The sequence below is a fragment of the Antennarius striatus genome, chromosome 8 (assembly GCF_040054535.1).
Source record: "Antennarius striatus isolate MH-2024 chromosome 8, ASM4005453v1, whole genome shotgun sequence".
In the NCBI taxonomy this organism is placed as follows: Eukaryota; Metazoa; Chordata; class Actinopteri; order Lophiiformes; family Antennariidae; genus Antennarius; species Antennarius striatus.
In genome coordinates, this window is record NC_090783.1 from 6,495,662 (window position 1) to 6,510,932 (window position 15,271).

Consider the following 15,271-nt stretch of genomic DNA (forward strand, 5'->3'; position numbering starts at 1 on the left):
CCCTATCTATCACTTAGTATCTCAAATGCCCCAAACAAAGTGAAAGCAGCTTTGAAACAGACTGAGTGACATCTGATAAACCTAAAGGAGTAGGAGGCATTGAAATTTCCTCTCAAACACATTCAGCTCGCCGTGCAGCAGGACGAAGTATAAAAAGCAACTTTGAGTGCTCAGGTTTCCATGTATAACACCGTCCATGCTAAAATCAAAGGCTCGGCGGTATGTGATGAATTCTGGAAGTGGAGTCGATAAAATCTCCACAGTCATTCAACTTTATGAGGCTATGTAATCAAATGAAAGGAAGTATTGTGACTGCCCTTGGAGAGGCCAGCGACATGAGCCTGTGGAGTTCTTTTTGTTTCTCTTCCAACATGGAGGAGGATCTGATTTGCAGGTCCAGAGGTGGGCTTTGCCACTGAGGGTATTTTTACCCTGTGGGAAATGTCCAGTGTTCATTAACTGCAGCAGACATGGAGTCTAAAAATGGTCACGCCATCTGGAAGGCCGACCATAGCGAGTATAACCCGCGTTCCACGAACACCATCAGAACATGCCGAGCGATGACACACTTTCACTCTGTTAAAATCAGCACGCCGCTACCTCAGATGGGTATTCGTTTGATCCAGTGACCGTTGGATGCCCATAGTAAAAAATTAAGGAAAATACTATTTTTCATTGATGTAGATATCGTGACCACCTTATTTTTATACTGCATGGATCAATATTTAATCAAACCAAAATGGGGACACTCATTATCATTTCCTTAATGACAAGTTGCATCATCTCAGAATCGACAAAGTAATTACCTTGAAATAACCTTGTGTGGATTCATCATCAGTTGATTTGCTAATTGATTTTTCTAATCAATGAAATCAATGTTTGGCCTTTAAAGTGCCAAACAAGCAGCCAAAAACCCAAGGTGATGATTTAAAAAATTGGTAAATTGTCAGCCTGGCTGCTCGTCACCCAAAATTATTCAGTTGATACCAATGAAACACAAAGAAGGAGAATATTCTGAGTGTTTGACGTATTGGAGGCGGATCATTTAGCACCTGGTGTTAAATGTGTTTTCCCTCAGTGGCAATTACACATGATGGAAATGTCAAACTGGTAATGTTGTAATGAACATTTTATTGAGTTAAGCCATAAAGTATGATGACATCAGTATTCTCCACCTGACTGACTAGATCAAAATGACTATCTGGTCACATATATAGGGCATGTCCGACCAGAGTTAATACTCAGCTCCTGGTCTGACCATACAGATAGATGTTACTGATGGATTAATTAAGACTTCATAGATTTCAGCTTCAAGGTTTTCATTAATATTCTGAAGGCTGAACCAGTGGAGCCGTTGAATCGTAATGAGACGCTGGAGAACTTTAAAATAATTAAAGTTTGATGTTGCTTCAGGTGAAATCAGGTCCGCAGAGTTTAAGCTGTTTGCTTAGATCTGAGGCCAGAGGGACAAAGATGGCCCCTGCCGAGTGACACGAGGTGTTAGCATTGTTGAGGGGGGGGGCAGGATTCAGAGGATGTGCCCCCAGCAAAACATGTCTATCAAGATTAATTCAAGAAACATATGGAGCTAACCTTGGGGTTGGCATCTTATCCCGGCTAGTCTGTGAGTTAAGGCGAAGAGAGCTGCAAAACAAATAGCCAAACAAACACAGGATGCAGGTATTGCTAAGTCTTTGAGAGACAAATAAAAAAAAAGGAACATGATGTTAGAGGGCACAGCCAACATTCCTGAAAAAAAAAGATATGAAAACAAAAAATCATGCACACATTCTGGAGTCACACATAATCCCAGCTGTAGATTTTGAAATCATTTACAATTGAGTTTTGAGGATTCAAGAAGTAGCAGTCTCCAGGGATGTTCTCTTATTCCAGCAAATGTGAACTACATAGGCTACTCCTTATCACTCTCTTGTAAATGGAAGTGAGCAGACCCATTTTCCTTACGTGCTGTAAAATTATAGCTCCCTAAAACTGCCCTAAAAGATGAAAATCCCACCAGTATTATCCAATGAGATCATCTTCTTGGTTCCTTCAATGTAAAATCAAACGCTACAGCTACCCAGCTGTGAAGTAATTATTTTTAATGAGATATCTGAATTGTGTCATGTCTTCTTGGGCATGTTTCTTTTATTTCTGCACACAGTTCTTTTTTTAAAGCATGAGTTTCCAATTTTGTTTTCGCATTATTAGCTCAAACAGGATGAAAAGGCACATTTTGAGGGGAGTCTTAACAACCCAGTGATCATGAAAGGAAGTGGAGTCGACAAGGAAACCACGCAGACAATCCTGATAAAGTGATTTAGTTAAACAGAGATATCACTTTTCTGCTTTCAGTGCGCACTTGTTAGCTCAAATTACAAATTCAAAAGTCCTTCCTTAATCCTGTCCGTGCCATTTGCTGAAACAAAGGCTGCACTCAATCACATTAATCTCAGTCTCAGTGGATTTGTAAAATCCAGCGGGACGTCTGAAGAAATTATACTGTGTGATCTACTTAAAATAGAGATCTTAAACCGAGTTCTCTAACAATGAAGAGAAAATAATGTGTCTTTCTCCCAGATTTTCACAGACAAGTTAATGGAAAATCAGTCAAAACCATCTGAGACATGAAATGACAAGTTTTTGGAAGCACGATCTGTCAGGTCTTTCAATCCTGCGGTGGGTTTCACTTTAAAGAAATAAAACCTGTGTTTCTAGACAAGACCTGATTGTTAATGTGTTATTACCTCCATCAGTGCGGCCATACTTATGTCTGCTTTAGTTGTTTTTTCTGGTTGTCTATTTGTCAGCAGCATTATGGCCCAATTTTCATGAATTTGATGGATAAAGAATGGGCCACAAAGCACCCATTACATTTTGAGCAGATCCAAATGGGTCTATACATGAGTTGTTTCATAAAATGTCAGTGCAGAATTCAGTTTGCAGGTTCAACCCTCCTCCCCGACTCGACAGAGCAGAGGTGGATATTGAGCGAGCGAGTTGGCGTATTAAGAGGAGGACAACAAAGCATTAAGGACAACAAAGCAGCGAAAAGGAGAAATGTAATGTTTTTTGATTGTTTCAAAGGACAGATAAGTGTACCTCCTAGAAACTCACATTTTTGGATTTTTGTGCAACTTCAAGTGAATGTTGATACAAATGCAGACCAGCAGATCTCTGTATCGCCAAAATGGACAAAATCAGAGCATCTAACGACATCTAAAAGTTGTCTATATGTTTGATAGCTTATTTATGAGACCTGAGCCCCAGACAACACTCCAGAAGCATCCCGCCAACATAAACTCTATGTATGACAAATAGAAGGTTTATTAAATGTCATGTTATTATAAGATGAATTTGCTTAAAGCTTATATAAGAACACTCCATGTGTTCTTTCGCAGAAACATTATTTATCATAAATTCTGTCAGCCATTCTTAAGTAGGGGCACTGTGTATGATTTAAAGGAGTTAAAGAATAATTTTATTTGAGCTTGACTTTAAATCTTTATGGAAGATTTAAGAAAGAAAATCTAATCCATTATTATCTCTAAAGCCATTCTTAGCTATTAACGGATTAAACCTAGATAAAGACTGATTACAGATACAAAGAGAAGAAAACATGAATTGATCTCTGATCTAGACCACACCCTTTACAACCTCACTTCCCCACCTGATACATGTATGACACTGACACTAGAAGAGAGGTGCAGATTTGTCCATTACCAACTAAATTCAGACTAACGCTTAGACATAATCATGATGTCTTTAGTCAGTAATTAAAATATTCATATCAATCTGTGTATGTGATTTTCAACATTTTTTGGAACATCTAATATGATTTAAAATAGCCTCCAATTACAATCTCCATGTCTGTTTCACTGCTTCTCACATCTTGCATTTGCATAATAACACCAGCCAACGGGATCAACCTGTTGATCAGACGGCTGCCCATCTTCATGCACAGTGGCTTAGGCAAAAAAAAAAAGGAAGTATTTTCAGCATGATTATTGCAATGTGTATTATCCTGAAAATCCAATTAGTGGTAAAACCATTGAACAAATGTTCCAAATTCTGCTTTTGGCAGCGAAATGTTCGTGATAGCAACTGGCTGGAACGAGCAGCTTCAAGTGTGGCTCTGGCTGCTGGATGGGCTCTGAGAACGTTAAAGGTGGAGATTTAGTTTCCTATAAATCTAAAGCCTTGTTTCTTTCTCCAGCTGCTCCATTTCCTTTCCTTTCTTCCTCTGCTGACACCTCTCACCCAATCTGACTGTAATCACCTGTAACGCCTTGCCGCTACACCGTCTTCCTCAGACCATAGATTTAAGTTTCTCTGACTCTTAGTCTTTCTGAGTCTTCTCTCATCTGTTCTTTAACTTTAGGAGCTTTAAGACAAAATCTAGCCTGACCTATTAAATTTCTCATTCTTTGAGAAAAGCTGCACCAATGGATTGCTGAGCTCCTCATCTGAGAAACTATATTCACTCCAGTCTAATAGTTTCTATGACCAAAAATACATTGCAACGGTCTGTGATGGAGACATCCTTTCACACGCAAACAAAGGTACATAAAAGGTTTTAATTAACATCTCAAAAGAACTACGGAATACCAAATGTCTCATGAGAAAGGTTTGAGCCTTGCACCCAATCAGGAGCATGTGGAAGCATTAAGCCAGGCAACCTTCCAGTGATGTGACTCATGGACCAGATATGGTGTTTTTTGAGGAAGCGGTGGAATGAAACTTCCCTAGCTCTACCACCTTGACACGGAAGATAGGCCCAGCATTCGCTGGTTTCTGGCTCAGCTGGGAACATGTGGGACTCCAGAACAACAAAGAAAACATGTCGGCACACTGCTGTTTGGCTGGTCAAGTGATTGATGTCACACAACTGTGCTGTAATTAGTTGTTAAATAAATGTCACGTATGATGTATCGTCACGTTTCAGTCCTAGAGGTTAAAACAATGAAAGTTTGGCCTCATGGAACTGCGACGGTGCAACGGCATGTGTTGGGGAACTTTTCATTAATGTTTGGGTTTTAAGTGGGTAATCCAAGCGTCTGTGATAATAAAGTTCTTCTTTCTTATCCTCATCCAAAACACACATCTATTCTACTTTAAATTCTTTGTTTTTTTCTTTTCTTTTTTTTCAACATGAGAAGCTGTAAAGGCTGAGAGCCCAGCAGAGATGCTCGAGGAAGTATTGGGCATGGAGACAGCTGACTCCTGCCAGGATTACTGCAGAGTCTGGCTCTACATTTAAACAAATACGATCAAATAATACACTTGAGCTTTCTGAGAGAACCAGCTGTGTTTTGGCCTAAATCATTCCTTCTCAGATTGGGTAGTTCAAGTGTCAAGGCCTTGGCAAAATGTAGAGGCCCACTATTGACAACAGGAAATCGATGCTCCTAAAGATGCATGTCAAGGTCTGCTCCTTAAACTCCTGGCACTAAATAGTTTTTCTGATTCCAAATGTTTTGCATGAATAAAATCATCATATTAGGTAGATAAATAACAGACTTGTCTCTAAAAGATCTCTAGTTGATTTAGCAAAAGGAATACAAAACTGGGGTCATGAACTTGAAAGACATTCTGTACTGCACTTCACCATCAAGGGAAAAAATTGCACTCTGCCGCTTTTACATAAAATTGGACTGAACAAAACTGCTTAACTAAACACATTGAGAACTATTAAGCTGTGGCAGCACAGATTCCATCCAAACAAGCAATGTCTGACATATTTTCCCATGAAAACAGAAAATGCAATGATTTTTTTTTTTAAAAAGGGACAGCGGAAGCATCGTATGAAGAGCTTCAATACAGAAGAACATGAATGAAAATATGATCATTTCAGAACTGAGAATCACAAAATGAGTGGATTACTAAACATGACTTTAACAGGTTATAAATTTTATAGACAAAACTGACATGAAGAGTTATAAACCTTCAAAAGCCCTTTTTTTTTCCACGGCGAGATATTAACATTCCATCATCCATAAAAGTAATAAAACAAAAGAATTCCAGTAAGCTCATTCTTTATTAATTAAGGCTTTGTTGTGAGTTGTGTCTGCTTTGTGTTTCCACTGTGCGTCGTAAGCCAGGACACTTTAGACAACATTTTAGACACACTGATCGAAAATGCAACACGGATTTTCAATTTTTACTCACTGTTCAGACTAACAATAACAGCAGCACCATTTGTCAATGGGGAGTATTCAAAACTAGAAATACAAAGAAATTGATCTTTTTATGGAAGTAATGAATGGATTATGAAAACAAGCATCTCCAGTAGAAATAAGACATTGGCAACAACAGACGTTTGCCCAGAATGTGATCCGTCTTCACAGAAGAAGACAACACCTGGCAGAACACAATCTTCCACCAAACCTGCATGATCTGGATCCACACCAAACATCATAAAATACATCATCCTCATCTGGAAATGTTTCTAAAATTGTATCAGATGACTCAAATACTTGTTAGCTCAGAAGGTAGTTGTAGTCCAGGCCAACTTGATACCCTATCCTGTAGCTACTAGATTAGATTCACCCCCACATACTGTATATGTATTTTGATCCAACAGATCCACATTATTAGCTGGATTTCCCCCTTAGAGATCAACATCAAAACTAATTTATAATATTTTTTATATTGTTATTTATTGGGTATTTCTTGAGAAACAAGAGTAAAATTCGAAAATTCCCTTTCTTTTAATGTCAAGAGAGAAAAAAAATCCTGCATGTGTCTCTTTATTAAGGATTATTTCAACATTTTATAGGTTCTTCCACGGAGTCTTGTGGGACTTGGTTCAGAAGTTTTTGTTTAATTAGGCATAAAACTGTCTTGTTGAAGAAAAGAAATTCCTGGATCCAAATCATGTGTGATCCAAACTGGATTTATCTTTGGGCTCATCCCAAAAAATGATAGTGAAATAACTTTCTGTGTGAACCTGTTGAGGAACAAACCACCCGACAGATAACGGACTCCAGTCAGTGATCACATCTACAGACCGTGCTTCCACCCCCTCATTGTATCTGCAACATGGATTTAGCTATCAAATATCAACCGAGAAGAATATTAATTTTAAGAATGCATGTCCAAAGCAAGCACAGCACAGTGGAAACAAAACCAAAACCGCCATCAGTTTTACAAGAAGAAGGTATTTTTATGTCTGGAATAGGGTTGGATGAGATCGATAGCGATCTTATCTATATGCTAAAATATGAAGCCACTTCTCTTGGCCAATTTACTTAAATTAAAGACAGGAAAAACAACTAGAAAAGTAGCTTCTAGACTCCCCTGAAACTCTCGAATCCATATTTCTTTAGTTAGAATTTATACCTTCTTTATGCTAAAGTAATCAGCTGCTGGCAACAGCAGCATCTAGCTCTTCAAGTAAAAGTTGTTTTTGTAAATGCCTGACTGTTTAACTTGATACATGCTAAGTTCCTGCAGTGGAAAAAGTCTGTTAATGTGTTAACCCCTTCTTGATTAAAGCCCCACAGTAAAGCAGCAGCTGCACCAGCCCCGGCGCCGAGCCAAGCGGACGATCTGACATTCATGGGGCAACTGGCCAGTGTTAGTATCCGCACATCCCTGGGTAGCATTACAGCAGGATATTTACACAATGCAAATATCTCAAACATGTTTCCCATTGATCATTCATGCAGTTTGTGTGACACATGCACGTGACAGCGACAGGAAACGTCCTCTGAATCCTCTGAGGGGTGTTGCCGGGCTAACAGAGGAGTCGAGGTCCGTACACCTGACGACATTTCCACCGTGTTCACACCACTGTTGTTGATTTTTCCAGTCCATTTTTTGTTTTTTTTTAAAATAGTAACCTAAAATTATTTCCCATTTATCTTTTGAATGTGTCTACCTGGAAAGAAACACCTGCAGTGTGAATGTAAATGTCAACCTCTTCATCGAGCCATCTCGGCCATCAGTCTTTACTCACAGACCGTCCCAGGTGCGATGCTCCATTAGCCGCATGCCTTGTGGATGTGAGAATGTGCTTGATTGTTTGTGTGTGTGTGTTTCCCAGCCTCACACAAGAGAGATAGTGTTACAGCATCTCATCCAATACAGCATCTTTTACCCCAGCATTAAACCTAGCAACCTTATTAGCCCTGTTTGCCCCAGCAACAGCAGCAGGCATGGTGACACTCACGTTGGCAGTGACCCCAGGAGCGGCGCGTCCAGCCCCAGCAGCAGTCCACCCTTGCGCCGTAACGACACAGGCCGGTGGATGAGGCCATCTGCCGTGGCCACCTGTGAGGGGATGACATAATTAGTTCACAGCCAATCATAATCCCTCTGAAAAGCAGGGGTCTCTTAAATGCAGCTTGGAGCGAGGCTTTGACGCATTTACATGATTCACCTCATTTTCCTGCTGGTGAATGTTTTCTTGGCTGAGTTTACCCTTGTCTGAATTGAGAGTCTAAGGATAGAAGATGTCATATGTTGGACAGATTGTACAACGCTTTGAGGCATATTCACGAATTGTCATTTTGGGCTATGTATAGCTCTAAATCAAACTGACTTTACTAATCTGAGCCGACACTTTTAAGCACATTGTGCCTCCTCAGCGGTGCCGGAGGGGCCAAATTCTGTCACATGTACTGTACGTGAGTATGCAAAGAGAGACATTTTGGCAATTTGCCTCTTTTGCGTGAGAGCAGCAGCATTATGATTTATGAAATGTCAGAAACCTGCAAAAACGTGAAAAATGTCTGTTACAATTTCCCAGAAGTTAAGATGACACCTTATAATCCAATCTTTTCCCATTCCTGAGAAGAGAGATATGCAGTTTACTGTCATACAAGACAAGAAGCAGCAATATTCACGTCTGAGAGACAGGAGACAGGAAATGTCTGCTTTTTTTATTGCACGAAAACACAAAAATAGTTTGTTTTTTTAAATAACACAGCATAGTTGCTGCAAAAATTTTTAATGAAATCAAATCCATTCAGGTCTCTGTAGAAATAAAAGAAATTAATATTAGATATGAAACTTGCATTGCATTTTCTCAGGATGTTGAACTATACGCTTTTCCTTTCTTCCCAGCGGCAGATTATCTTTGTGTCGCTGGAAATGAAATTGATAGCACATCACATCACATTGGTTTGTACCATATCAAACTGGAGACCTGTGCCAGACCTGATTAGAATTTAGCCTTCAGTGTGGATCGCTGCACCACATCTGAGAGGATCACATTAGTGTTCATAGTGGCTCATGAAGCAGATTCTTTTCTATATGATGTCCTGTCTGCTGCCTTGAAAATCTTTTCTACATCTTTTTTACTACAATAACACATCACTTTGTGTCCTTGTACCTCATGTTTAAAGGGAATATCATATATTTACCTTACAAGAGAGAATATGCACATATTGACATTTAGAAACATATACAGTAGGTTATTTTCCTTTAATGGTTAATCTTCTATAAGAGAAGTCACAACAAACAGGGCATCGCTTCTTGTTAGATGCATGCTGCATGTGGATTACCTTTTTATCTGTTGCAAAGCTTCAACTCATTTTTATGGGAAAAAGTATGAGGAAGGAATAAATCAGTTTTGGAGTGCTGATGAAAATCCACATGGTAGAGTCTAGCTCAGAGAAGTGACCTAAAATTTAACCATCGATAAATGAATCAGAGTCAAAGTGAGTCAGCTTTGCTGCGTGCAATTAATAAAACTATGTTTCTTAAGTGCTGACAATATTTAATTCACATATAGAAATAAACTAAAATCTGAGTGACCTGTAGCTATCATGCAGGTTTTATGCTGGAACTACTGTATTATAAACAAAGAAGGAATTCTAATATCCTTCCTTCCGTTTCTTTCTCGTAAGCCTACCAGAGTGAGGTTTATCTTCAGTATTCAAAACACATCTGTTGCCACCTTCCCTACCTGTTGGTGTTTGTACACCACCAGGAGCAAATGCTAATACTCGCCCCAGCTGCCAATCACCTCATTAGAAAAAACCCCAAAACAAAACAGAGGAGAGGAGACGAGAGGAAAGGAGAGGAGAGGAGAGGAGAGGAGAGGAGAGGAGAGGAGAGGAAAGGAAAGGAAAGGAAAGGAAAGGAAAGGAAAGGAAAGGAAAGGAAAGGAAAGGAAAGGAAAGGAAAGGAAAGGAAAGGAAAGGAAAGGAAAGGAAAGGAAAGGAAAGGAAAAAAGGAAAAGCACAGTTGAGGTTTCAGAAACCACTGCCTCTGCATGAAATAGTATGACTTATCGCTCCATACTGTACACCTGTTACAACAGTCGGTGTGAGAAAACTTCTGCTGTCTGGAACATTTAGATTTGGGAACTGAAAGCTGATTTCATCCTGATCTTCTTGCACACACACACACCTCAGTTTGTTTATCAGAGTGTATAATTGTCATCTTAAGAGTATGGATGCATATGGTGCAGCTTTCAGCTCCTGCGCATGCGCCTGTGTCTGTACAACATGTTTTCAGATTCTGGTCGAAGTTCCATGATATCAAAAATTATTCACTGAACCTGATGATTCCCAGCAGAAAGCTGCACAGGCAAATATTTCATCACATTCATGAATAGATCTGGTTAGTTAAAAAGATGTTTTTGCTGTCTACCAGTGCGCTGTTATATTCATAACACAACTACCTCAATAGGGAACGGGCCTTGAATGAAAGTGATGGCAGCGAGCCACTAACACCAGAAACTCTGTGTGAACTCCAGAAGGAATCAGCCGATCAGGAGGAATGACGTGACCTAAGGCTGTGTTTCTGTCTGCTGTTCTATTCTAGTTGCTTTGGAAGCCTTCCTTTTGCCATAAATAGAAAATCACATCTAACAATGATGAATTCCAGATGTTACTTACAGATCAGCTAATGCGGGGGATGATACTTGAAAGCTAGGTACTAAAAATCTCTTTATTTGGTATTCTCTTTAGAAAGTATTGATTATTATTTAAGCTTGTGTGTAATCAGTCACTTTTTAAGAGAACTCCTTGTCAACGGTGTCAAACACTTGGTTTTTTTCATTTTCAGACAACACATGGAATGTCTTTTCTGCAATCTGTAAAATCTGTAAATGTCAGCTAGGTGTCCAGAAAGCGATTCATTAAATGTTTGTGTTGGTTCTCAGTCATCCAGTAGAGACAATCAGCCGGACCAACCTGAAGCAAGTCCAATCGATTCTTTAATTTGTGCTCATCTTGTTTATATGATGGGTTTTTTTTGGGTTTTTTTTGTCATTTTCTAGACAAAAATTATTTTAAAAAAGCCAGACTGACTAATAATGAAAACAACCATTGTCTTTAGCTCAATTACTTTGTTGAGACGTTGAGATAATTCAATGTAACGTCATTAACAGAATGGAAAGAACAGAGGGATGAGGAAATAAACAAGCACGTCAGTCGGTAAATGAAACTGATGGAAGCAGAAATTGTGAGTTCTCTTTCTTATATTTAGCTTTTTATCTGGTTTTGCAGATGAGACGACACAAAGCTAATTAAACGCCACAAGTCCTGGATGCAGGAATAAAAAATTTCTCTCTAATGCTTTCTCCCACATACTGTATATGTGAATATACAGTGAGCTACACACATAGGGAATATCCTGCACCATCTCATATCGTATTCTTACCGATTCATTTCAAACGCTGACCATTTTATCTCATTAATACTGATACTATATCTTAGAAAACTGAAGAAAAAACTCTTGAAAATGGCACGTATCTCAGTTTATCTCAAACAACAATGGGAATTAAGGTCATCCCATATTAAATCCATCACCAGATATGTCTTTTCCTCAGTGATATTCTGCTCAACAGAGAGCTGGAATATGAAATGGTTGCCTGAATAATACCTGTATTTATTACCCAGAGGCTTTAAGTAAGGATCTTAAATTGTACTAAGCCTTGAAGGAACTCAAGCAGATAATTATTACCCTTCAGCCATGCAGTGTGACACCTCTTCTCGGGCACAGACTATCAGAAGAGGTTCTTCAGACAGAAAACTGAGCTGTCGATATCCACAGTACTTTTTCTTTCTTTTTAGTTCTGGCAAGGATGTTAGTTTTGATTTTCAGCAGGATTACACAAAATTCACTGGTTGGATATCCACAGCATTTGGAGGCAGGATGGCACACGGGCCAGGGAAGATTCGACTGAAGGTTGCTGCGGGTCCTAGTGTTTCAATATTTCAGTTTTTTTCCCTAATTACGCAGAAGCTGCAGGGCTGGTTTTGACAAAACCTTGGAACAGACGTGGGAGAGGGGCGGCAGGGAAGCCAAACAGAGGTGCCTTAATGTTTGGCCTTGGCGGCAGTGTGCACTCCACTAGTTCCACGGTTCACTAATGGGCACACAACTGGCCTGTTTCCTCTGCCTGATGAAGAAGAGCTGCAGGTCCGTCACTCGATCTCCAAACAATACAGCACGTAGCGTCATAAAAGTGGAGGTCTCATTCAGAAAATGATGATAGTTTCTGTTTTCTGTCCATTAAAGCTGACGTGTACTGATTAATGCAAAGTGTGATTGCTGACTGGATGTTATTCACAAACAAGCAGCTGTATTTGCAGCATCTTGGTGTGAACGACTTGCTTCAACTCGCCAAATTTAGCTTAGGGTGTGAACACATGAACTTAAAAAAAGGTCTCTGGTGTCTCAAAGCGTCACACTGGCTGCACGCCCAGCAGATCTGCATGCACAATGTCATCTCATTAACATGCAGTACCTTATGGGACTGAGAAAACAAAAGTAGCCAGGAAAATAACATCTGTGATAATGTACCAACCCATACGCAACCATAGCTAACCTCCCAGAGTGTGCATGGGCCCACTTCTCACTCAGTCGCTCTAGCTGAACCAGGATGCTGCTGCTCATGTACTGACCAGCAATGGGTTGAGATATTATAAATGATGTTAAAAAATGATGATGATAAAAAAACAGAATGCAATTTAGAACCCTTCGTCTTGCTTTCAGTAAAAATTATTGATCTGGTGGAAACATATCAAAATCGGTTGATGTCTCACAGACAAAATCACAAATAAGCAAGGAATTAAAAAAAACAACAAAATATGCAATTAAAAAATAGATTTATACATATTTTACCCCAATGTGTTTCACAAATTTCAATGTAATCTCAATTAATATCCACTTACCATTCTATTTGCTCCGTGAAGCTGCCAATAAAGTAACAGGTCAAGCAGGTAAAAACCTTTTATATAGTGGTCCAACAATTTATTCACTCACACGTGAGCTCACTTGTGTTGTGAGGCAAACACCTGAATGCATGTTTCTTGATAGGTGAGATGACACAGACCTCACGCTTCAGTTACTGCACACGACAAGGTTACACCGTAAATCTCCCCCTCAACTCATAATAAAGATACCACATTCTTCACTGTGGCAGCGACACATGCCAGACACTAAACAACCGGAAAAATTATATGACAAGAAAATATATTGCATTTTCCTCACGCTGCTTGGCGAGTTAGTCGTAAGATGTGATTTACACAGAGCTTTAACAATGAACCTCAACCTGCATGAGCCCAAAAAATGTAGGTCTGACATCACACCACCAACACAAACCTAAGCCAGCCGTCAGCTTCGGATCATTACAGATGAGGTCAGGTATGCGCAACTTGGCTGCATTGAACCTCAACAGTTAGTGACATCACTGAGAAAAGCCGTTTCTGTTGCCTCTTATTTTGATAACTGTCTGCCCTGCTTTTCTGTTGGTAACCAGCTGTCCTTCAGCCTTTAGTTGAATGAAAGATGTCAACATCACCAGCACACTGTCTGCAGGTAAGCACATAATCCATGGCTACGGGGAGGACAAAATGATCTTGATGCCCATGAAGGACCTTTCAGGTCGAGATGAAAAAAGCCTGTAATAAGGAATGCTCTCTAAAAGGCAATAAGTGAGGGACTAGAAAATAAATGGCTTATTTTGCTTGTGCTTGGTCTCAGGGGATATTATCTCAATGAATTAATCTTGAAGGGGAGGCTCAGGCCTGGGCAAGTTCATACCCATAGAAATTGGTAAATTATGGCCATGTTGACAAGGCACTCCATCAGCAGTGATGGTAATAATGAGCAATATGCTCCTTCTAGGCTAAGGTAAATTGTAATTACACAGAGGCAATGCATGAAATTAAGGTTAAAGCCTGAAACGTCTCTTCAGACAACGACCCGCCGCACAAACATCAGCCAATGGGTTGGATTAAAAAACAACAACACCCGGATTAAACTGTAAAGCAGTCACACACTTTTTCTCCCTACAGCTTTGGGAGTTGCGTCTGATTTTTTTTTTTTTTTAAATAAAGAGCAAAGGGATGAATTGAAAGAATTCAGGGGTGGGGTGAGGGTGAAGGGGGGCTGTATACCTTCAAACGTCAAAATCGATCAGCAAGTTGATTCAATGGCAGTCAGTCTGGAGCCACTTTCTTCCAATCCGTGCACAATATTTCAGTAAGATTAGTCCTTATCTTCAAAAAGTGTTTCATTCATTTGAAAAAGTGACACCAGAAAGAAAATCTGGCTTTGGGGCTCAGCCTGTCTGACGAAGATACAAGGAGAAAAATACAATACTTGGCTGCATTCTCTGTCAGAAATTTGGCGTCAGAACTGTGTTTGTGTAAGTCTCTCTTCCCGTCTGGATGGAGTTCGGTCCAATTCTGAGCTCTAGGAATCGGTTATAATTTGTTAACTTAATAAGACACTGTGAATAATAAAGATCACACACTTTGTGAAGCTGTGAAATCCCTCCTCACATTAGTCCTAGAGGAAGAATAACTGTCTGTCCTGCCAGTAAACGTGACTGTTAAAATGATTTTATCACAAATAATTTGGAAACTTGTCTTTAAAAAAAATAAAATTCACAGACTCAACTGCTTGGAACTCATATTACCAGTTTTTTTTGTTTTTTTGTTTTACTACTGAGCTGTTAAACTAAAGGATTACACTACAGGGAAGATCTGGAGTCATTCATGGCAGATGCAGCTATAAGGCAGTCTGGCACGTCTCCACACCTCTTTTTGAAAGCTTCACCGGATTCTTGTTTAAACACGAAGTGCTGGGCCATGTGCTGTCACATCACTTTATAATGATCTGCACTACACAAGACATTGAGAGATTTGTGCACGTGTAAACAACATTTCAACTAAAAACAGAATGCGTGCTCTGAGGCGCAAAACAACTTGTTAGGATGCTGTTCCAAAAAAAAAGAAAAGAAAAGAAAAATGATAACAGACTGGAAATGATGAGGATAAAGGAGAAGTAAAGACCACGAATCGGC

At 39.6% G+C, this 15,271-nt stretch overlaps 1 protein-coding gene across 4 annotated transcripts in view; it reads right to left on the reverse strand.

The window, feature by feature from the left end:
- npnta (nephronectin a) overlaps window positions 1-15,271 on the reverse strand; it is a 42,514-nt gene that overhangs the window by 26,597 nt on the left and 646 nt on the right. For 2 of the 4 annotated variants that reach the window (XM_068321941.1, XM_068321943.1), the window contains exons 2-3: window positions 8,174-8,274; window positions 1,594-1,644 (exon numbers count right to left, since the gene is read on the reverse strand). In XM_068321941.1, the coding sequence (XP_068178042.1) occupies window positions 1,594-1,644; window positions 8,174-8,274 (152 nt within the window). The remainder of the gene's footprint in view (window positions 1-1,593; window positions 1,645-8,173; window positions 8,275-15,271) is intronic. The other 2 variants (XM_068321942.1, XM_068321945.1) reach the window with 1 other exon arrangement.